Genomic DNA, 22125 nt, shown 5'->3' on the forward strand with positions numbered 1-22125 from the left:
CGAAACATTAAAATGATGCAGACTATTGGTCGTATCGCTTGGGTACCACTAGTAGTACCTTCCGTTGCATGAGAGTGGGCTAATGTAATTGTGTCTGGCACACCCTCCACATGAGCCTAGTGACCTAAGCATGGTTGTTGCTTTTGGTACTCGTAAGGAGTCCTGCTTTTGCTCCAGACTCGACCTTCGCGAGGAAGTGTATCAACTTGCGCGAGCTACAACCAGCGGGCAGGTGAATCGAGCGACATGAAAACTAAAACCAATGAGTGAATCGAGTGAGACTCAACCAAACCCGTAAAACGGTGTCTTCAACAATGATATTCATTCGCGACCAAATCTATCGTGCTGCATACCGCCAGTCTCAGACTGGCTTCATGATACTACTTACTGTATATCAATCCACCTCGCAGTACAGGAATAGGTACTAGATTTCTAGTATTTACAAGATAGCAGCGACACCAGCAGCGATCGCCCCAGCGAGCATCAGACCGTTCTTGACGGAAATGGACCCAGCGCCGTTGCCCGAGTCCGAAGACGAAGTTGCACTGGCACTTGAGCCCGTCGAGCTGGCGGTTTCGGACGAACCAGAACCGGAACTGGAAGAGCCGGAAGTACTATCACTGGCCGCGCCAAAGACACCACCCTGCACAGTCGCAGGAGAAGAACCCTGAGCATTCTGGGCGGCCGACTTGTACGCGTCGAGGGTCTTGTCACTTGATCTAGACACAGAAAACAAAAAGAGGTCAGCCACATTATCTCTCGTGTCCCCAAGTTTGGAGGAATCGGATAGTTGGAAGGGAATCGACTTACGGAGGGTTGACGACCATAGCCATGCCGCCTTCACAGTGGCCCGTGGCGGAGCAGTACAGCCAGAGAGGATCGGTGCTGTTGATCTGGATGCGCCAGACGTCGCCGTCATTCGGGAAGCCCGAGTAGACACTGGAGCCGTCGGCCATGGGCATGCAGGGTGCGCCGAAGGTGCTCGACGCAACCGAGTGGCCCGAGCCGAAGGTGAATTCCACCCAGTCGCCGACGGCGGCCTTGACGCTATCCGGCGTGAAGCTGAGCCCGGGACCGACTTGGACGCTGTGCACGCCGGTCGCCGAGGACCCGGAAGCAGTCATGGTCGACGAGGACATGTCCATGGACATTGTGGAGGAGCTGGAATCGTCACCATATTGGGGCGAGGCGAGGACCGAGGTGGTCAGGGCTGCGAGGAGAAATGTTGTTGATGTGAGTGCTGAATGCATTTTTGGTGGTGGTGTGTCCGTGTGTTGTCTTGTTTTCTTTTGATTAAGAATAGGGGAATAGGCTGGTATGTGAAAGCTTGGGGAATGTACAGAGTACGAAGTATAGACCACCAGGGTTCAAGAATGAAGAAGTATGCTGCGTGCCTTTTGCCGTGAGAAATGATTTCTGAATGGAAGGCCCGTCTCAACGGCCGTGGAGTTTCTCGCATTTATACGAACCTCCAAAAAGGGGGAGAATGCTCAATGGAAGGATCCTATGTTGTGCCAAAATTAGGCCAAAACGCCAAATGTCTGACCCCGTACCCATAGTTCGTGCATAGTAGACCTGTCACACCTGGTCATGGCGGGCATCTGCGAATCCAGCAGCGTGAGATCTCGCGTAGACCGTTTTCGTCACGATCCGAGACTGACCACGTTTGAGCAATCTATTCAGCCAAGGAATTGATCAGGTCAAGGGGAGTGAAGGGGGTAGACAGTCTAGCCCATAAGGTGTGGTGATACTGGAGCTATTATTGAGGCTGTGCCGCGCATTTTCCGGAAACCGCTTGCGACAAGAGGCGAGCTTGGGGATGGCTCGCTTGGCCGGCTTCTCTCCTGTGGCTCGTAAAGGTGGTGAGGGTGGATGAAACGGTTCGGAAACACATCTCCAAGACAAACCCTCCTGAACGAATCCTTCCAGCCACACTCCATCCAGCCTAACCAGTAGGAGAGGCCTTGGCTGTCATCGCGAGCGTTTGGGGCCCGTGGCGAATCCGGTGGTGTGGTGAGGAAAGCTCCTTGTTTGATAATGCCCAATACGTAGTACAAGCGGCCTCGAGCGCGGGTGCAAGGCAAGCCACGAACCACTGGTAGGTTGGCTGGCTCGAAAAAGGTAAGGGATTTGTTTGATCACAAGGCTTGGAGAAAAGCCGGTCATCCAAGCAAATGGACGATTTTGACATGTTCATGCTCGTAATAGTTCAGGAAAGTCTGCGCGGCGGCGGAGTAATGCCCAGGACGCGCTTCACCCACAGTAGAAAGGCTTTGGTGCGTACTATCGGTACGGGGGACCGCCGTAGAAAAGCTAAAGTCCTGCTCGTATTCCCGCCGAGAAGGGCTCGTATTATTGCTTTGCGGCATTTGTCCGTGTACCTAGGTAGTTGGGCTGCACTAGGCTTAGCTTAGGGATGTACTTACCAACAGTTGCAAGGCTGGGTGCCAGGCACGCCAGGGTGTGTCGCGTATTGGCGCTCCCATTGACAGGACAGATAGGCAGTGCGATGGTGAGGGCCACCGCAAGAATAATGGCAATCCTATCGCGACGACTACCGCAAGTACTAGTATTTACCAGGTACCTGGGAACCAGCTAAGGTGAGTTATAAAGATCCCCTTTCGTCGTACACATACGTGTAGGGTACATAATAACGTATTTGTCCAAACTCCCCGATTGTGCTTCACGATGACTAGCCGGCTGATCCCTAACACCGCTACCTCTAACGAACAAAATTCCACCCTCGGAGTCACGGGCCTAGCCCCCCCAAGTGGTCCATTCCTCACTCTGGAGGATTTGCCGAGCCAGACATAGAGGACGGGCAGCACGCCCCAGACAGCATGGCGAAGTACAGTGCTCCATCTCCGTACTTGTCTGAAATCGGGTGCGATTTGGCTTCCAAAGTCAGATACATGACGCAGCGCTTTTACCTTCTACCGACCGAGGGTATGTACACAGTTCTTGACTCAATGGTTGACGGAGATATCCCGAGTTGATCATAATGCTGACCTGTCCAACGACGATTTAAAGCAGTCATGTCATAAAGGTGTCGGAGATCTTCGGAATGTGCTTGTCTTAGAGAACCAAGTCAGGCAGGCTGGGTTCGGGAATCCGAGTGCACAAGGGATTCAGCGCACGAGAAGATATCCAGCTCGTCGGCATGTTGCAAGTGAAGGATGCTAGCGGGCTTTGGACGAGCCATCAGCAGAAGGAACGAAGCGCAAGAGATTGATGGGCCCATACAAGTTCCATCATGGCTTCCAACTTCCAACTCACCACTTCCAACCTTCCACGTGACAGACTTCTCGGCGGTCTGAGCCTGGCCGAGTACGAATCGAAAGGTGGTGGTAGTGGTCCTGCTGATGTGTATATAACATGAAATAGGCTCGTCGGGACTTATGACTGGGTCGACTCGCACAGCGCCGACACGAACTGAGTCTGTCAGGTCTTGATTGTCAGAGCTGGCAACAGCAACAGGGATGGCATGGCAGAGATTGAATATCTATGCAACTTACGTCTTGTAGTCGTCTCAAAAGCAATCCTGGCAGGCATCATTGCCGCATCACCATAGGAGAACAAATCGATTGAAACCGCTCAGAGGCCGGCGCCCACCTCTCGGAGCAACTCGACGTTCTTGTTCATGGCCACGGCCAGCAGGCCGATGTCGAAATTGCCGAGGACGTACCTGGCGCCCATTTCTCTGGCGATGCGCTTATAGATATCCGGCCGGGTGTAGAGACCACAGATGCCGAAGACCTTGTGGGCCCTGTTCGCGGCGGCGGCGACTTTCTCCAGGGCCATTTGGAACGTTGGGTGCTCCCACTCGCCGAGCACTCCAAGTTCCAGGGACAGATCGTTCGCGCCGACGAGCAAGACGTCCACGCCGTCCACCGCGGCGACGGCGTCGATGTTCTCGAGACACTCGCGTGTTTCGACCAATATCAAGACGGTGGAGCCGGTGTTGTCGAGCTGCTGGACCACCTCGGACGCGGCAATTCGCTGGAAGTCGAAGTGCGGCAGTGCCGCCGTCAGACTCCGTTTACCCCGAGGCGGGAATTTGGTGGATGATACTGCTCTTCTTGCCTCATCTGAGTGGTATCCGTCAGTCGGCTTACATTCTATAGGCCTGACCAGAGGCACGGGAGGCATGTCCATACATACCAGCGGAACTTATGTGTGGGAAAACAATTCCCATGGCTCCTCCGTCGAGCACCCTTTGGATGTAGCCGTGGCCGCACTCATACGGCACCCGTACAAACGGAGTGATGCCTCCCAGAAGTGCTGCCGAACATAAGCGACTTGAGTCCCTCTCGGTGAAGACAGAATGCTCGAGATCGATAAAGATTGTGTCGTAGCCGGCCGACTTTGCGAGAGAAATCACCTCGTTGCTGTTGATGACTTTGATTCCTAGAGCCTAGAATCATCAATCAGCGATGCGACTTGTGTCCTCCTCCAGCCTCGTCATTCATCTTACAGTGCACACTCGACCTTGGGATACGACCTCGAGAAAGTTGTTGCGAGGCATCACGTATAGCGCGGGACAAGATTTGATGACAGTAACAGGACGGATGCCGTTTTATTTGTTGCTAGTCAGTCGTAGTCAACATCCGAAGAGTACGTTGAGCAGGATGGCTATTGGGGTCAATTCTGCGCACGTGTAGTGTTGTTTGGCTAAGGTGTGTTCGATGAGAGGATGGATCAGAATGAACAATGTTGTTATGAAGCAGCGGGGAGAAACGACTCAGTGGAAATTGAGTCGAGGCTCGGAAGGACGTCTCCGAAGTGTGTTGGCGAGATAATTGGTTGCTCCATACGCACGGAGTCCCACAGCCGAAGGCGCGGAAAGTTCAAGGTCGGTAGAACTGGTCTCCGCAATGATTCATGAAACCCTATCGAGTGTAGCGGGTAGAAGCGCAAATAAATTATAAAATATTGTCGCTTGTTGATATTGAATCAAACAAAGTCTAACCAGTCGATGTCGACCATGCTGGAGTCGAATTGGCTGTCCACTCCTTGAAGGTGGACCTGATCGAGGTAGAGCTCAGTCGATTGCGATGCCACCAAACTGTCATGGGATGGTAATGTCGCAGGTATTAATGGATTGAAGGCTGGTTGCGAATCTGACAATTGTTGGACTGGTGGGCGTCTGTCCTGGCCAGCCAGTGCATGGTTTGGAACATGCGACTCATGAGCATCACTGGGTGAATCGAGACTGCATTCCATAGCCTCGAGCACAATCAGAATGGCGTTGTTGAGCGTCTCCGCATCAGATATGACGCTAAGTGGCCTGGCAAACTGCTGAAAAGAAATCCCTAGGTTAGTATTAGAGGCGCAAGCGGTGGCGGCAAGCTCGCAAATGTCGTGCAGTTCGTCTTTGAGTGCCGCCACTGGCAAGTTGCCTTTGTCGCCCATTTCCTGGAGAATTCCTTTTGCGAGATCCAAGAACGACGAGGCTGTACTGTTCGGGAGGACCATGTTGGCAAGCAGGAGCGACAAGGCTGCTAAAAAAGTAATCTCGCCATCCATGAACATGAAGTTTTCTATGCGACGTCAGAACCAGGGCATAGTATTAGCACCATCCATAATACACACCTAGAATGCTCTGTTCTCGGAGGGCAGAGATGATGCTGAGGCTGATAACAGCTGCGTGGATGGAAGCCTTCACCATGGGTATTGTAAGCTCCGGGGGTAAGCCTATGTCTGAGGTGGCCAGACTCGTGGCCTCATCAGAGCCCGAACCCTTAGCGAGTTGTAGAAGGAATGGTTTGGTGGCGACCATAATGCACTTTGAGAATAATTAGCCTTGACCTTGCAACTCGCAAGACTAAACGAGGCACCCACATGGCAATACGACAGGTACAAGCTCGCTGCTGACCTGGAAATCGTCGTTAGGGATTGGCCGTAGCAAAGAGGTTCCGTGGCATTGATTCTCTTTCCCACACGGGACAGAAAAGCAAATTGTTGAGATACTGTCTTCACCAGCACCATATCTATATTCTTGCCACGATAGCTGGAGATCACTGTCCACCAAATCAGCACGGCGCATTTCAGGTTCGCCCAGAGGCCAATACCGGCTGTCACTCTCATTAAGACCGTGGCGATCGAGAGGGTTGCTCGTAATCCGAAATCAGAGCTAGACTCATGAGTTTTGTCTAACCCAACCTGATTGAGTTGTTTGTCGAAGCATACATCGGGAGTTGCATCAATGGTGGCCGCCAGCCTTTGGTCAAGCACACATATGTTCCACCACAGCTTTTGCAGGCGAAGGTGAGAGAAAGCCACGGAATTGCTGGTGTCTCGAGGCCCTGACAAAGTCTGGTCGAGCCTGAAGCTGCGGGCTAGTCTGGATGCTTGACCTATCTGATTGTCGTAAGCAGTCTGTTGCGTTCGCCGCTTTAACAAGACACTCACATATAGGTTCGCTGCGGTGTGCATATCCGCTGCCTGAGCATAGTATGCCATGAGGCAAAGCGTTTCCATGGTCGGCAACGGATCTTGAGAGATGCTGGTGACTGTCGAGATGGTCTTGACGCACTGAAGAAACTCCTGAATTCCGGGTGGACCATGATGGGTTCCTCCCTTTTCGAGGAAAAGTTTCCCAAACGCAATGATCATTAAGATTTTGACATGCCATATATTAGGGCGACTTTGCGCAGCTTGAGACGAAGCTCGACCCCATTGCTCGTCAAGGGTTGAGTAGTCGAAAAAATAATGGTTTGCATTCAGATGAAAATCGGTAATCTGTGCTAGGTGGCTAACATGGGCTTTTGGTGGTATAAAGAGACTCGTGGAGGTATCGTCGGGTATCGAGATAGTATAGGTCACTCTACACTGCTCGCCAGGGCCTGAATATTCCCTTGAGGCTTGGCCCAACATTTGACGCACGTCATAGCTGAAAGCCCAGACAGATGCCTGTGGAGGTTGCACTTCTTGGTCAGATGAGCTCCAAGCTAATGGGGTCCGCCATACAGATTGATTGTGTCGACACATCTGAGATCTTAGTACTCTGAGCATTCGGGATGCTGTCATAGGATACCGCCAGTGAAGCGCTGCTCTGGAAACTGTAGGGTTGGCCTTGATCGGCGGTGGCTTCAGGTGCCGGTACTGTTGCAGCAACCGGCGAGTCGATCCGCTCGATTTCGTTTCTCTCCGTCGAGAGATGAGGTGAGACTGGAGGCTCTCGGCGAGGTGAAAAGCTATGAGAGGCTCTTGCTCGCCGTTGAAGGTCACGGAACCGCCTTGCAAGGACCAGACGTCAGTCGGCAGGCCGAGGTGATTTCACAGGAACAAATCACCCACCTCTCGGAGACAACCACCTTTCTTTCTGGATCGTCAAATACACAGGGTTGTCCACGTCTGCTGCAATTTTGGCACGGGGCTGGTCCCATGCATCTCACTTTTCGCTGCCGACATCTTCGGCACCTGTTTGCGTGAGCACCGGGCAGGATCATACGGAATTGCAGCATATTTACGCATTGAAGGCTCTTGGCCTCGGAGTTCTCCCTTCTTCATGTGTTGAGTCAGCCATGAGCAGTTCAAAGACCAAGGGCTCTCATCTGAGGTCGTCCCGAGTCTTGGGTGTCATACGAAGGAGCTTCGTTGTCGTCGTCCTGCGGAAAAAAGCGGCCTCGGAGTGCCTAACCAAATCCTTGGCAGATTCTTGACAATTCGACGGGTCAATTGGTCAGTTGCTAGTAATCACCAGGTAAGGTCTGCACGGGCTCCAAAGGCTCGACGAGACTGGCATCTTCGTTTGTGTCCAAGGACCAATAAACATTTGCAGGAGGTTCCTTCCAGCCCATGGTCGAATGCTTCGGTATGCTCGGCCCGCGGGACACCATTTCCGCTGAAGGTACCTACTGTAGCCTCTTGGGTTTATGTTGTCTGCTGTCTTTAGTCTTCTTCGATCTGAACGAGTTGAAAAGGAGAACAACAACACATCAAGCCTAGGCGAGGCTTCTCTGCAATTTCTAGGCCCTGTTGTTTCCTACCATTCTCTTTCAGGTGCGTGTCTATGGGCTTTACGTCCATTGCAACAATTTGAAGTCAAAATGTCTGGAGTTGTCGCCCTCGATGCCTTTGACCAAGTGGGTTCCAGATACATGCGTGAGATCTTTCCAGACGTAGTCGAAGCTGGCCACCCTCTGCATAAGACTTGGCCTGAACATGCTGTCGGACTCTTTGTTGCGAAGAGTCAAGTGACGGCAGACATAATCCACAGCACGAAGAAGCTCAAGTTTATTGTCCGGCATGGTACCGGATACGACAATATCGACGCAGGCGCTTGCAAGGAGAAAGGCATAGTGCTATGTAACCTTCCAGGAATCAGCGTAGGTGTCCCAGTCCCCTAGAAGTTTATAGGCTATGCTCACCACGGAAAGGCTATGAGCGTTGCCGAGTTGGCCCTCGCATTGACGGGCGCATGTGCGAAGAATCTCGTTCAAGTATCAAGACAGATCAGAGCTGGCGAACAGCTAAACAAACGATTCAAGAGCCTCTACTCGGCTAGTTTACTAACGGGAAAGTCTTTTGGAATTGTCGGCGGTGGTCGCATCGGACAACTCACGGCAAAGAAATAGTTCGTTTCTCCACAATCGAGGGCCGTGACAACAGGCGCATTGCTGACACGGCCACAGCATCGGTGCTTTTGAAGGGAAGATTATTTTGTACGAAATCGTTCATGTGCCCCAACCTAAATCTTGCTGACTGCCAGGTATGATCCCTATATTCCGGAAAGCGGCTCAGACTGGGATTCGATCCCTCACGTACGGGTACCTTCAGTGGAGGCAATGGCACCTCTGGTCGACGTGATGTCTCTGCATGTGCCACTTCTGCCAGCAACCCGCAACATGATCACGTTGGCGGTGCTGGAAAAGATGAAGCCCACCGCCATTCTCATCAATGTAGCACGAGGAGGAGTTGTGAAAGAGGATGACCTGTGGCAAGCTTTGAGAGAAGGGGTCATTGCGTCTGCTGGTGTAGACGCTTGGATGAGCGAACCACCGACAAAGGAAGTTTATGGAGATATTCTGGATTTAGAGAACTTAGTTATGAGTCCTCATATAGGCGGCTCGCCTGCCGAGGTCCAGATTGCAACCTGTATGAGCATGGTTGACCATATGAAGGAACTGATAGATGGCAAACCGCCCAGAGATAGAGTAGGGTGATAGCCATGGATTGTTAGACACAGTTGAAAATTCTTCGGGGCTAAGGAACCGGAATCAGGCTTAAACTATGACTCAGCGAGCGGAAAGTCCTGTTCTACTGACGCTGCGGTAGTTTTGGAAAGGCATTGCGACCAAATACAATAGGACATGGTACGATAGTATCCCGTAGCATCGAAACCCACCAGTGAGGGTACCAGTATCGCTTATGTATGCATCACTCACGGGCGTCTAGCTATGTCAAGACCGTGCAATTTCCAACTCGTTCCCATACCATGCTTGCAGCGACCTCACGTCATTGCTCACCAAGACCATGTCGAACCGTTCCTTCGCCTTCTTGGCTGCCTCTCCGTCGACAACCAGAATGCCGACCTTTTTGCCATGTTTGTGGGCGGTTTCGACGACCTTGTCGATCGCTTCGAGAAAAGCCGTCTCGGTGAACTTGGCAGGCGTGTAGCCCAATATATCCAGTGACAAATCATTTGGTCCAATGAACAGAAGGTCTTCAGTCTTGTCAACAATGCCAACATGGCCGGAGAGACCGAGGGGGTTGCCTAAAGGCTGTTGTTACTCACCAACACCCTCTACCTGGCTGATCTCGTCGACATATTCGACTCCAGCTTTGGTCTCGACCTGAATCATCGTGATCAGAGTCCCATTGGCCCGGGCCACATACTCTAACGGAGGAAACTTGGCCAGGCGCACCACAGACCGGGCTTCCGACGCGGTGTTGATCGAGGGGACCACGATGCCACTTTTGGATGTGAGTGCTCTTTTCTGCCGAGTTTATATGTAGAGGCGAAACTCACTGGGCTCCAGTGTCTAATGCTCGCTTGATGAGCGTGCCACTATTCCCAGGTATCCGGACAATAGGGGAGACATCCGACCCGGAAACCGCAACAACCATGTCGTGCATCTGCGCATCATCGACATGACCTATGATGCTTCATTAGACTAGATGATATATGCAGGTGTAAAGCTGCTGGTTTGCTCCTGACGAGCAAGCCTCGACGACATGTGCAGCCCAAATGGAACCACAAGGCTGGACAAAGTCTAGTAACAGTCATGCATACCATGTTCTTGGTCGATGATGACCGCCTATCGAGGCAGATTAGCAATTTTCACTCCAACCTGCGGTTCTAACCTACATCGACACCAGTGCGAGCCAGGACCTGGGCCAGTCTTGACCCGTGTTAAGGTTGCGAATGTGGCGAAAGCGACCTCGTTATGGTCAAGGAGGTTCTTGAGGCGATGCTTTGGGTTGATTGCCCTTTTCAAATTCATGACTGCTCGACTTGCTGAGCTCTATAGGTTGTGTTCTTGTGTCTAATCACAGAAAATATCCATCTCACGTGCAATCTAAGACTCTAAGAGTTTCGGATCCTGCTTCCGTTAACAGATCACGCCAACCTCTTCGGAGGCGTTCTTACGCCTGATAATGGATCATATTTCCTGAGGATTGTACGACTTGCCGACCATTAGGTCGGTTCTCAAAGATAGTCTTGAGAAAGGACCTCGGAAGACCATACCGAGGCGGCGGAGGAGCGTTTCCGCCTCGTCTTTTGCGTCGCAGCTTCACCCGAAAACTCGGATATCACAACGCTTCTACCGCGAAGAATATCCTCCTAGTGATATTATCAGATGGCCAACACCGGCAAGGGATCTGAAAGCGTGGAGGGTAAGATAGTTTCTGGTTGGTCATGGGGAACTTCCCACTTCTCGTCGAAAAGGAGGTATACAGCCAGAGGCCTCGTGTGCGTCGAAATGATATATAAGGGGTCAAGTAATATACCATCATGATGGCTTGACACAGCCTACGTTAGAGGAGCTCGAAGCATACCTTCTGAAGACAGTTGCGAGATTGTATTTGGATCAGAACGAGCTAAAGCCTCTACAAAATTACCTACATCACCTTGCCTCAAATCCCAACACCACCAAGATGAACAGTACCGACGCCGAGACCATTCAAGATGAGGGATACAAAGTCGAACAGCTCCAATTCGCTATACATGATCATGATAAGGATCAGGGTCAAGATCAGCACCCGGCATCCAGTCCCGCTGCAGGCGACTATGCAGGCGGTGTATCCAAGGCCGACCCGAAAGCAATTGCACTAGTGCGAAAGCTGGATATACACATCATGCCCGTTCTTTGGGTCATGTACTTCATACCAGTCCTGCTGGACATGGGTCCAATTGGGGCCTTGCAAAGAGTCTTGACCTGGACCTGTACCTAGATCTTTACTATCTTCGGGGCTGCTCGGCTGACGAAAGACTAACTTAGGAACTACCTCGACCGCAACGCCATCACGACCGCGAGATTGGACGGCCTCGAAGACGACATTGGCTTGGTGGGCACTCAGTACAACACGTGCATCAGCATCCTCTACGTCGGATACCTCCTGATGCAGGTGCCGTCCAACATGTTGATGTCGTCGCGCCGGGTCCGACCGTCGCTGTACATGAGCGTGTGCATGTCAACCTGGGCCGTGCTTTCTGGCTGCACGGCTCTTGTCCAGAACTACACCGGAATGATGCTTTGTCGGTTCTTTATTGGCATGGTGGAAGCCCCCTACTACCCGGGCGCGCTGTTGTTCCTGTCCATGTTCTACACGCGCAAGGAGATTGCGACTCGCCTCTCCATTCTCTACACGGGGAACATTTACGCCACAGCTTTCGCGGGCTTGATCGCCGCAGCCACCTTCGGCACGCTCGACGGAGCACACGGCATTGCTGGCTGGAAGTGGCTGTTCATCATCGACGGCTGTGTCACGCTAGGCTGCTCCGTCGCTGCCGCCTGGATCCTGCCTGACTTCCCCTTGACGACCCGGTGGCTCACTCCGGATGAGCGACAACTGGCGCACGGCCGGATCGCTCGCGACACCGTGGGTATAGCGCCCAGCCGAGGTGCGCGAGCAGGGTTCGTCCAGGCCATCAAAGACCCGCGTCTGTATCTGCTCTGCTTCATCCAGAACATGCATATCAGCGCGTGCAGCTTCAACAACTTCTTCCCGACCGTCGTTGGCGGGCTCGGTTTCAACCGCACCGTGACGCTGGTCCTGACCTGTCCACCATACCTGGTCTCCGGCGGCTTCGGCATCGCGGCGGGCCTTTTGTCGGGCAAGTTCAATGAACGCACATGGCACATCACTGGCTGCATGGGCCTGGCGCTGGTGGGCTTCATCATCTCCTGCGCGACCCTCAACATCGCCGCCCGCTACGTCTCGTGCTTCATGTTCGCCTGCGGTGCGTATGCGGTCAATTCAATGATCCTGGGCTGGGTGAGCGCGACCCTGGGCCAGACCACGGAGAAGAAAGCGGTAGCACTGTCGATTGTGGACATTTTCGCCAATGTCTCCTACCTCTACACGCCGTATCTCTACCCGAAGAGTGATGGGCCGCATTACCTTGTCGGCATGGCGAGCAACGCAGCCTTTGCCGTCGCCACGATTCTCAGCACCTGGGCTCTACGGTTTTGGTTGCAGGCGACAAACAAAAAGCTCCACAGGGGTGGTGGCGGTACTGTATATTATGCCTATTAGGGGGAATAGAACCTGTCCAATAACTTGAAGTTGGTCGTAGAACCTAACAACCGACAGTGACAGGCATCATATCCTTGCTCAATAACAAGCCACCAATGTTTTCATCATCTCTTCCAGGCTTAACTCGATTGCTTGCCCAGGTTTCGTTCCATAAATTTTTGTAGCCCTTTTCAATCGACCTTCCTCGCCACCACCACCACATTCTTGTGCGAAATCGACCCGCCGCTGCCCATATACTCGGCCAAGAGTCTTTGCTCTCTGAGCGCTCCGGTGCCCTCCCTGAGTCTGGGCGTTCCCCTCCGGTCAGGACACCAACCTTGGTCAGCTTTAGACGATGGAATCTGTTTGGGACGCTGGGGGATCCCAATCCTGCCCTCCTCCCAATCTACGTGGGCTGCTCGGTTGGGCTCCTCCTGTGGTGCTCTCTGGCACAGCAATGATGGATTTCTACCTACTTCGCTCGAGTTGCCTGGTGGAAGAGTAGCTGCCCCACGAAGGCGGCGCACAAAATCAGCCTGCGGCCCTAATATTTAGCTTCCACGTTTAGTGCCTTGGCACGATACGGGAATGTACCCAGCACTCCCCACGTGACTCCCTCAATAGGTTTTTTCTAAAATCAAACGTGGTGATATCGAGATTCAAGATACATGCTCTACGTCAAAAAATGGTGTGTCAATCGCTAACAAGTGTTTGGCGATTCGCATAAGCGCCAAGTCCGCATGTTGCCGAGTTTGCGGGTCAGTTTGCGTCCCCGGAACCATCCCGTATCTCACCACGTAGGGCTTGTCACCGCGCCGCAATGTCGATTAGGGCACACGAGGCAGCCCGGCTGTGATTGGGCATTTGCGTGCAACTGTTCAGAAAGCAAGCAGATAAAGTTGGAGGCCAAACCACTCGATGGATTGAACCGGCTGCCCAGCGTCGAATGAATGAGGATGTCAATACGAGCGTACAAGGTGCAGTTGCGGCATTTACCGACCAGATTCCTTCGATTGCAACTCAATCACCACCGCATAACATATGGTACCAGTATCATCACCTCTGTCCTCTTCTCCGGGGCTGCATCTACGTAGCATTTGCAACCATCAATACCTGCATGCGGCACCAGAACAGTGTTAGCAATCATATATCCACTTGCCTAGCTTTCCATGATGAATCCGTTGGACTACCCCCATTCCACCGACTTAATCCATGCATACGGAACTCTCGAGGCTCCAGTTGTTGATGGATCCATTGATGACACCAGTGGTTGTTCCACGGAGCGTAGGGTTCCGTCGGCCCAGATTTCAAGCACTCGAGTCTGCGATCGATGCATCTTGTTCGTCTCCAAGAGCTTGCGAGGCTCCCTCAGCCAAGCTAACATTTCCCAGAAAGAAAGTCAAGTGTACGAGGCCGGTCCTGTTGGACATCTCCACGGTGGCTTACCTGCGATCTAGGTGATTTACAGCGGCCCACTTGCTCTCGTTGCCTCGAAGGAGGCTGGCGCTGCATTTACTCATCCGCAAAGAGAAAGCCTGGCCCGGTCAGAGGCTCGCGGCGAAGAGTGGCGACTAGCGCTAGTACATCGGCTCTCTCAACTCCCGGTCAGTCAAGCCTAGTGACCTTCTTCCGGCCTCCCCTGCCGCCCCTGCCAAGCTAACCCATTATCTTGTGGAGGTACTGTAGGTACTCAAGAAGTTTTTGCAGACTCTCTGACCCTATCAAGAACACTTGCCGACCCTCAGGAATTGCTTTTCCCCCCGCAAGGAAACGTGCCTTCTCAGCCTTACGTACAGCAGTTCGATGACCCTAACGCGGGACCTCTGCATCCTGCATGCGGCCCATGGCCCTTGGATCCAATGATACATTTTGGGGTCTTAGCAGACGATACCGCCAGCAATTTTGGCCTACAATTAGAGCCAGACCAGGAGAGAGAACAGTAAGTGGAAATGCTAGACCCACTCAAAGTTCCCAGGCCTAACGCAGCATGTACTGCACCAGACTCAGCAACTTTTTCACGCATGTACATCCATCTATACCTTTGTTCCGCCAAGAGACGCTTTTACGACGATATGGGTCTGGAACCTTGAGCCGGAGCCTGCTTCTCACCATCTTTGTGGTGTCCGCGAAGATTCTGGGCCCGCCGAAATTCTGGACCAACGACGGCTTAGAAACCTGCGTGAGACGTCTACTGGAAGCAAAACTCATTGACAAGGAATGCCCTACCAAGAGGATATCACTGGATAATTTCCGTCAGGCCTGCCTGCTTGCCTTCTACGCATTTCACCAATACCCTGGCAATGAAGCATGGACGAGGATAGGCCAGCTGACGCGCAAAGCATATCAGTGCGGCCTCCACCAAATCGACAACAATGATCGATTTTCGGCGTTTGAGGGCGATTCCATGAGCGAGGACAAGCTCGACGAGTGGAGACGGGTTTGGTGGTTCATCTATTGTCTTGATTCATACTCAAACATCGCGGTTGCGACGCCGTCTGTCGTGGAAAACGACAGTGTGAAAACGGCCTTGGTAACCACTCCTCTATCGAACCCAGCCGGCACCCCAATGGAGCTTACAAAGACAATTTTCCTTCCCACAGAAACAAGCATGCTCTGGAAGACTACCAAGGAGATTATCGACGCCCCTGGCGATTTCGCTTTCAATATGCACATAGTTACAACCACACTTCTGAGGCAGGCAGCAACTATTAATCGCCTACAGATGCAAAATCCATCCTCACGTCTACAAACACGTCTTATGGCTCTCAAGGATCACCTCTCTGCCGTGCGTCTAGCCCTGCCTGTGCGGTATCTGAACCCTGGACGCAACGCTCTCATTGACGAGTCGGGCTCTGAACACCATACCAGACTCATTTCCGTCCTCCACCTTCACGCTGCTAGTATCCTGCTATGCTTTCCTTCGGACCCGAACAGGAGCGGGCGCGAATGGTTAAACGGCTGGCAACAGACTCTCGAGTACTGCCAGGATATCACGTCAATCGTCCAACAGTGGGATAGCCAATATTTCCCCAGCGTCGACCCAGCCGTTTGCTTTATTATTTCAGGCACGCTGATAATTTTGCATTTGCATTGCTGTTTGGATTCGTCGCCGGGCTTGCAGATGAAGCTGCTGACGTACAAGGATGTGCTTCTGCTCTTCCTGGAGCAATTCGCATCGGTATGGAGCCTGCCCCGATTCCTCATAAGTAAGTCGTCCAGCTCCTGAAACCATTCTTGGCACGTACTATGTTTGACCGGCAATGGCACAGTGGCATTCAAGAAATTCTCACAGCTGGTGTTCGCACCGTTGTCGCCGGATGATGTGGAGCGTATTCTCAGACAATTTGAAGGGCACTTACATCCAAGATGGCTTAATTTTCTTTCCCTTACCTCTGCCTTCGAGGACCTCAATATGCAAGAGGATACTACCATCTATCCAAGTCTTTCTTCGCATGAATGGGATTTCAACAACTGGGAGACGGTGACTGATGCTGCGAACTGGAGTAACATGACAAGGGGTCTATAGGCATGCATCCGAAAGCCGGACTACCACAGGATTAAGTCGGGATTTGAGGGAGGGAAACATCTGGACTTTCCACCTCGTCAAAGGCCGTGGTGGGCGAAATCTCGGGTTACATAAGTCCTTTTCCTATGCTCGCATTCCTGTACTCGTATCACGAACTCGCCGTGTCTTAAAAAGGCATGCGTCTGCATTATCAAGATAATCCTACATATTTTGACACAATAAGCTCAGAGGATATTTCGGAGCTGAGAATTGCAGAGAGTTGTGCACGTTGAGCGAGAGAAAACCTCCTCACCATGCAGCTATTCCAGAAGAGCCCAATAACCTGCACGAATCTTGTGTTTCGGACGCAGGGCTGTTTGAACACATGGCCCTAGAGGCAAATTCCTCGGGGGATAGGGCAAGGTCGGTCCTACATTGTGGCAGGCCGATCTGCTGGGCCATTATATAGGAGATAAGGACTTCAATGTACGCCTTCAGCCAGTCGAGTTCTCCTGTGAGCGTTGAGTGAGACTCCAACAGGGCTTTGTGTTTCTGTTCCCATTCGGAAATCTGCTGCTCCAACTCGTGTTGCGTCCTCTTTTGGCGTTCGCGGTAAGCGCGTTGGGATGCCCTGTTTTGCTCTCGCCGTCTCATTGACTAGTATCTCATTAGCGTCCTGTCCGAGCGGTCCGAATAACTTATGGACAGAGACCAACCTTGATCGTAGTCTGGGTACGGCTATCAGCCTTCGTAATTACCCCCGATATTCTCCCACTGGCAGTGTATCCTGAGCAAAAGTCCAAAAATGGGTTGGAAGTTTGGAAGCTGGAATAGAAGCCTGATATTGGTCGCAAACTCTGTCATCGTTAGGAAAGAGCCCCAGTGTGGACCAAAGGTAAAGTGCAAGCACACCTGGTTGTAGTTGGTAGCCATTTGCATCTCTTGGGATGGATTCCACATGAAGGGCGTAAACGATCCAGATTGATCGGAGGAAGGTGTGTCGTAGTCCTCCATCTTATTGACAACTCGGGATCAAGTATTATGATTTCAAGCCTCGAGACTTCTACTCTCGCGCTGTTGCTGGGTTCTAAGAGGAATACCATGAGCATGCCGTGCGAGGGTACTCACTTCTAAATACATTGCAGTTGTTGCGACCACGTTCCTCCGCGGCTGGCCACTTGTTTGAATCGTGTCATGGGAGGATCACTAGTTCTCGGCCATTGAACACCACACCAGTCGGCTTTTGAACCCGATTATTAAATTACGGCCCTCCGAGCGTACGCCTACAGCGAATCAGTGCTAACTCGGTAGGCGTTGCCACGACCGGTGGCTGCGCCCGAGTGATGTAACTCCAAGTTCGGCTCCACAGCAATGCCTATCGGAGGAACTTTGAATACGAAAATGTTCGAGACGCGGCAACGCTTAAACTCTGGTCCTTTTCGAATAATCCCCTGAGGTGGCCTGATCCTTCCTGAATCATTCTCTACCGAGCGTAACGAGACGCGGGATTGAGATCGCACGTGGCCTTGGACTTAACCTGTGGCAAAGATGTAATTATTCTTGGGAACCCCCATAGTCATAAGTGAGAGTCGTCTAAAGCATACAAGCGTATTGTAGATGATTTGTTTGTAGTCTGAATATCAACTGGAGAGATGAAAGATCAGATGGTAAAGTCCGCCTTCACTTCCCAGGCTGGCATATTTTAACCATCACTATTGGGAGACAGTTACTTTTCCTTGACTAGTCACCGTTCAATGTCACGCATCATGATGAAGCTTGTATTCACCGTGACAGGCTAGAATCAGAATTCAAAGGTAGAGCCATCCAGTTATGATTACATCGTTCAGTTTTATTGTATCAAGAACCACTCAAAGCGAATCATCTATGTTTGTAATATCCCCCAGACAATGTGCTCAACCACAGCTACTTGAATATGCAACATTTCTCACCGGGGGGCGATAAAGTCCCTTCTCTTCAAGATAGATAACGAATGATCGACGCTACCTTCAATCGTAAGACGGACTGATAGAAATGATTTTGCCGTCGGCTTCATAGCGTCGATGTTTGGATTTGGCGGCGACGGTGCCGTTTCGTCGTCGTTTAAGTCTGATTTGGATTTGCCCGTCAGCTCTAGTAGTGGTCTCTCGTGGCAGTCCTTTCCAGCGCATTGTCGGCATAAGGCCCGCCATAGCCCTCCAGATTGGCGTCGATTTCATGAGTAGGGACGGTGGTTGATCTGAGTTGTTCCTCCTCGTCGGATTCTGAATCTCCGTCGAAGCTATTGGTGTACATTGCTTCCCACTCCCCTTCAGGATCCTCCACAATGGTCTCGATGTGCTCTTGTTCGGGCTTCTCGTCGCCTCGCGCACTGTGAGGCGATCTGCTCAGCCACCTCGTCTGCTCTTTTTCGGCGTTGGCGAGGTCGAGTGTGATAAAGTTGAGCATGCTTGCATGTCCGACTAGGAGCCTGAGGTCATGGTCACCTTTTGCAGCCTCCTTGAATAGTTTGTCCTGAGCTTTATGAGCCAGAAAGGCGGTTTGCAGGAGGTTCAATTTTTGCCTCCTCCTAGGAGCAATTTCGACCTCGTACTTGGGCCTGGCAGAAGCAGCGGCTAGTGACATGTCGTCCTTTGCTCAGATTGACCGAAACCTCTGATATACCTTAAGGTTGATTGATGGAATGTGATGAGGCTGAAAATGGTTTGAGGATGGTTGATCTTCAAGTCAGGCGGGTTGTTGAACTGCGTCTTTATGATGGGACATCCTTTCCTACTCAGGGGGGGACGACACGTCGGCTGATGATTGTCGAAGAGAGATAGTGTTGAACGTAACGAGAACAGGAGCAATCATATGATTTCCTCCCTCTATCGGAAGAAGCTGTAACCTTCGCCTGCCATATCGCTAGGCGAAGGCGAGATGCAAACGTAGACGGAACGAGCCGATTGTGTTCTTCCGAAACACGATTTCCGATTTCTGCGAGATGTAACTACGCTAGAATCTCTCCAGAATGTTCTGCAACGATAACCGACTTCTCAAGGGCTGCACCATGCATGGCCTCATCCCGCTCTTCTGACTGTGGTATTCAACTCATTGGCTACGAAATACGACAATGGAGACCCAAAGCGGTTGCCCCAGGAATTCATCCCGCGGAGGATCCACCTCGGGAGATCCACTTCGGGAGATCCACCTCGGTATCTTGCCGATGCCAAAGCCACCTAAGCATCAATTTTCGCCCGAACCCAGCGATTGCGTCCAGAAAAGACCATCTATCGATGTAGCCGTACCGCTTGGAGGACAGCAAGTTCGCACCCCGAGCAAATGTCGGCCTTCGATGACTTCAATTTGGTGTCTTTTCGAGGGGTGGGAAGGACCTTGCTCCGTCCATCCCGGTCATCCAACTCGTAATCCTGGGGCATTTCCCACGATGACTATGATGAAATGCCCTCTTGTTGTACCGAGACCACTTCAAGAGCTCGCAGGTTTTCATCATAGGCAAGGACATATATATTGGTTTATCCCTGGCCAGGATGCAGAGAATCTCTTCAACTGATTCAGATCCAGCCAACTCGCCACAGTCCATCCCATCCATCAAAGCCCTTAGCGTCCGCCGCAATGGACAACTTTCGCGACACCTGCGTTGGTCAATTTCTACGTCTAATAACGTGCAACAAGATCCTACAGTACCCTGATGAGATCCACCCGGAAGCCTACCGACAAGCAATCAGCACCGACCGGACCCTCACACAGGCGCAGTCGTTGCAATCATGGACCACAACGCGCAATACAAATATACTAGAAAGTGGAGAGCGTTCCGCCATCCGACCACTAACGAGCCGGCACTCAACCATGGCAAGCATCTTCAGCGTCGGCTCGAGAGATACTGCGACGAACACTTCGACACCTCCGCCCGAAGCGGACCCTGACCTCACAAAGCTCGAGACTCAAGCTGACGACACCGATACCAAGATCGTGACGTGGATCAATGACTTCGACCCCGCGAATCCGCAAAACTGGTCCTTCTTTAAGAAGTGTGTGACCACGGCTCAGGTGTGCTTACTCACGCTCTCGATCTACATTGGCTCCGCAATCTATACGGCCGGGGTAAGGGATATTGAACAATATTTCGGTATTAGCGAGGTTGCTGCAGTGTTGGGCCTTACGACTTTCGTACTTGGGTATGGGACTGGTGAGTACCCACCTTATGCCTCAACTCCATGAAAGGTGTTCAACAAAATTCTAACACCAACTGTCCCCAAGGTCCGATGTTTATTGCCCCATTCGCCGAAGCTCCTCCCATCGGACGCTCTCCCGTCTACATCCTCAGCATCTTCTGCTTCATCTGCTTGAACTTTGGCGTCGTTTACGCTCGCAACTTGGGCATGTTATTGGCCTTCCGGTTCCTGACCGGCTTTGTCGGTTCGCCCGTGCTTGCCACGGGAGGTGCCAGCATGGCCGACATCTGGTCACCCAAGAAGCGTGGCTACCCCATCGGGACGTGGGGCATCTTTGCGGTCTGCGGGCCCGTACTGGGCCCATTGATCGGTGGCTTCGCTGCCGAAGCGAAGGGCTGGAAATGGACGATCTGGGAACTTATCTGGCTCAACGGCTTTGTCTTTGTGCTGCTTGCGTTTTGCCTTCCCGAGACCAGCTCTGCGACGATATTGTACCACCGCGCCCGCCGCCTGCGAAAGGCACTGGATAATCCGGCGCTCAAGACGGAGGCGGAGATCGAAGCGCAGGGCATGCCAAAGAGCGAGATCGCCCGGGCCGCGCTGTGGCTGCCCTTCAAACTCACCTTCTGCGAGCCAATCCTGCTGTTCACGGACGTGTACCTCGGCCTCGTCTACGCGGTGCTGTACTGCTGGTTCGAGGCGTTCCCGCTGACCTTTAGGGGTATTTACAACTTCAGTCTCGGGACCGCCGGCCTGGCGTATTTGGGCATCTTGGTCGGTGCGCTGGTGTGTCTGGCGCTTTACTTCGGGTTCCTATACTTCGTGCAGGAGAAGCAGTTCGAGGACGGGACACTGACGCCTGAGGCAAGGCTTCCACCCGCGATCGTGGGCTCGATTTTCTTGCCGATCTCTCTGTTCTGGTTTGGCTGGACAGCGAGGGAGAGCGTGCATTGGATCGTGCCGATCATAGGGTCGAGCTTCTTCTCGATCGGCGGGTTGTTGCTGTTCAATGCCATTCTCAATTATCAGGGCGATGCGTATCCAAAGTGAGCCCCCAAACCAGTCCAGCCCTCACAGGGAACTCCCGCTAACCGTCAGAGCAGATACATTGGCTCCGTCTACGCCGGCAATGATCTCGCACGGTCTGCCATGGGAGCCGGGTTCCCCGTCTTCGCGGGCGCCATGTTCAGAAATCTCGGCTTGAACTGGGGCTGCTCGTTGCTGGGATTTCTTTCGATCGCTTTCATCCCCATTCCGGTCATGCTTTACGTGTGGGGACGCAAGATTCGTATGTCTTTTCGCTTCTTCCGTAACCCTTTTTTGAAAGTTGCTAACCACGCACTCAGGCTTGGCATCGAAGTTTGCCCGACATGATATTTGATCCTCGATCGAGAGAGTATCCAATGTTTGCATACGAGCTACGGTGTATACACGGTGAAAAGAATAGGGTGCATTTGCGGGATTGTTTCGTCAGTGTCGCTTTTCAGAGAGGATCAATATAGTCTTTGGGAGATATTTTTGGATGGTATTACCAATAAGGCTTAATGTTCCCTAGTTGAATAGTCTCTCGAGCAATTCACGGGCGGTCCTTACCGCATTACTAATAGCATGTAAGATAGCCAAGTAATTCAGTAAATAACCATCACCCGGGGAAATGACCATCCAGTGCTAGCAAATTGACACTTCCATGACCCGACTTTACCTGCAGGAGGTCACCCTCCTGCAACTTTTTACGTGTTAGACCGCAATACATATACACCCTAG

The 22125-nt window shown here is 52.1% G+C and overlaps 9 protein-coding genes across 9 annotated transcripts; 4 read left to right on the top strand and 5 right to left on the bottom strand.

Moving 5' to 3' along the window:
- Positions 1-309: 309 nt before the first annotated feature.
- PV05_07321 (uncharacterized protein) lies at positions 310-1402 on the bottom strand. The gene is made up of 2 exons (XM_013460133.1): positions 811-1402; positions 310-719 (listed from the first exon to the last, which is right to left on the bottom strand). The coding sequence occupies exons 1-2, from the start codon at positions 1248-1250 to the stop codon at positions 440-442; spliced, it is 720 nt and encodes a 239-aa protein (XP_013315587.1). The 5' UTR covers positions 1251-1402; the 3' UTR covers positions 310-439.
- A 2127-nt stretch (positions 1403-3529) lies between these two features.
- Positions 3530-4525, bottom strand: PV05_07322 (uncharacterized protein; the record flags this gene model as incomplete). The annotated part of the gene is made up of 3 exons (XM_013460134.1): positions 3530-4088; positions 4162-4414; positions 4475-4525. The coding sequence occupies 3 exons, from the start codon at positions 4523-4525 to the stop codon at positions 3595-3597; spliced, it is 798 nt and encodes a 265-aa protein (XP_013315588.1). The 3' UTR covers positions 3530-3594.
- A 428-nt stretch (positions 4526-4953) lies between these two features.
- PV05_07323 (uncharacterized protein) lies at positions 4954-6480 on the bottom strand (the record flags this gene model as incomplete). The annotated part of the gene is made up of 4 exons (XM_013460135.1): positions 4954-5540; positions 5593-5785; positions 5842-6360; positions 6412-6480. The coding sequence occupies 4 exons, from the start codon at positions 6478-6480 to the stop codon at positions 4954-4956; spliced, it is 1368 nt and encodes a 455-aa protein (XP_013315589.1).
- A 1571-nt stretch (positions 6481-8051) lies between these two features.
- Positions 8052-9167, top strand: PV05_07324 (uncharacterized protein; the record flags this gene model as incomplete). Its single annotated transcript, XM_013460136.1, has 4 exons — positions 8052-8330; positions 8382-8578; positions 8637-8666; positions 8714-9167. 4 exons carry the CDS (start codon positions 8052-8054, stop codon positions 9165-9167), a joined length of 960 nt encoding a protein of 319 aa, XP_013315590.1.
- A 237-nt stretch (positions 9168-9404) lies between these two features.
- PV05_07325 (uncharacterized protein) lies at positions 9405-10071 on the bottom strand (the record flags this gene model as incomplete). Its single annotated transcript, XM_013460137.1, has 3 exons — positions 9405-9667; positions 9740-9918; positions 9974-10071. The coding sequence occupies 3 exons, from the start codon at positions 10069-10071 to the stop codon at positions 9405-9407; spliced, it is 540 nt and encodes a 179-aa protein (XP_013315591.1).
- Positions 10072-11103: 1032 nt separating this feature from the next.
- PV05_07326 (uncharacterized protein) lies at positions 11104-12705 on the top strand (the record flags this gene model as incomplete). Its single annotated transcript, XM_013460138.1, has 2 exons — positions 11104-11324; positions 11448-12705. 2 exons carry the CDS (start codon positions 11104-11106, stop codon positions 12703-12705), a joined length of 1479 nt encoding a protein of 492 aa, XP_013315592.1.
- A 1966-nt stretch (positions 12706-14671) lies between these two features.
- PV05_07327 (uncharacterized protein) lies at positions 14672-16372 on the top strand (the record flags this gene model as incomplete). Its single annotated transcript, XM_013460139.1, has 2 exons — positions 14672-15890; positions 15954-16372. 2 exons carry the CDS (start codon positions 14672-14674, stop codon positions 16208-16210), a joined length of 1476 nt encoding a protein of 491 aa, XP_013315593.1. The 3' UTR covers positions 16211-16372.
- A 1947-nt stretch (positions 16373-18319) lies between these two features.
- Positions 18320-18811, bottom strand: PV05_07328 (uncharacterized protein; the record flags this gene model as incomplete). The annotated part of the gene is made up of 1 exon (XM_013460140.1): positions 18320-18811. One exon carries the CDS (start codon positions 18809-18811, stop codon positions 18320-18322), a length of 492 nt encoding a protein of 163 aa, XP_013315594.1.
- A 990-nt stretch (positions 18812-19801) lies between these two features.
- On the top strand, positions 19802-21742 carry PV05_07329 (uncharacterized protein; the record flags this gene model as incomplete). The annotated part of the gene is made up of 4 exons (XM_013460141.1): positions 19802-20375; positions 20447-21407; positions 21465-21649; positions 21708-21742. The coding sequence occupies 4 exons, from the start codon at positions 19802-19804 to the stop codon at positions 21740-21742; spliced, it is 1755 nt and encodes a 584-aa protein (XP_013315595.1).
- Between the last annotated feature and the right edge of the window lie 383 nt (positions 21743-22125).

Source organism: Exophiala xenobiotica, assembly GCF_000835505.1.
Source record: "Exophiala xenobiotica strain CBS 118157 unplaced genomic scaffold supercont1.4, whole genome shotgun sequence".
Taxonomy (NCBI): domain Eukaryota; kingdom Fungi; phylum Ascomycota; class Eurotiomycetes; order Chaetothyriales; family Herpotrichiellaceae; genus Exophiala; species Exophiala xenobiotica.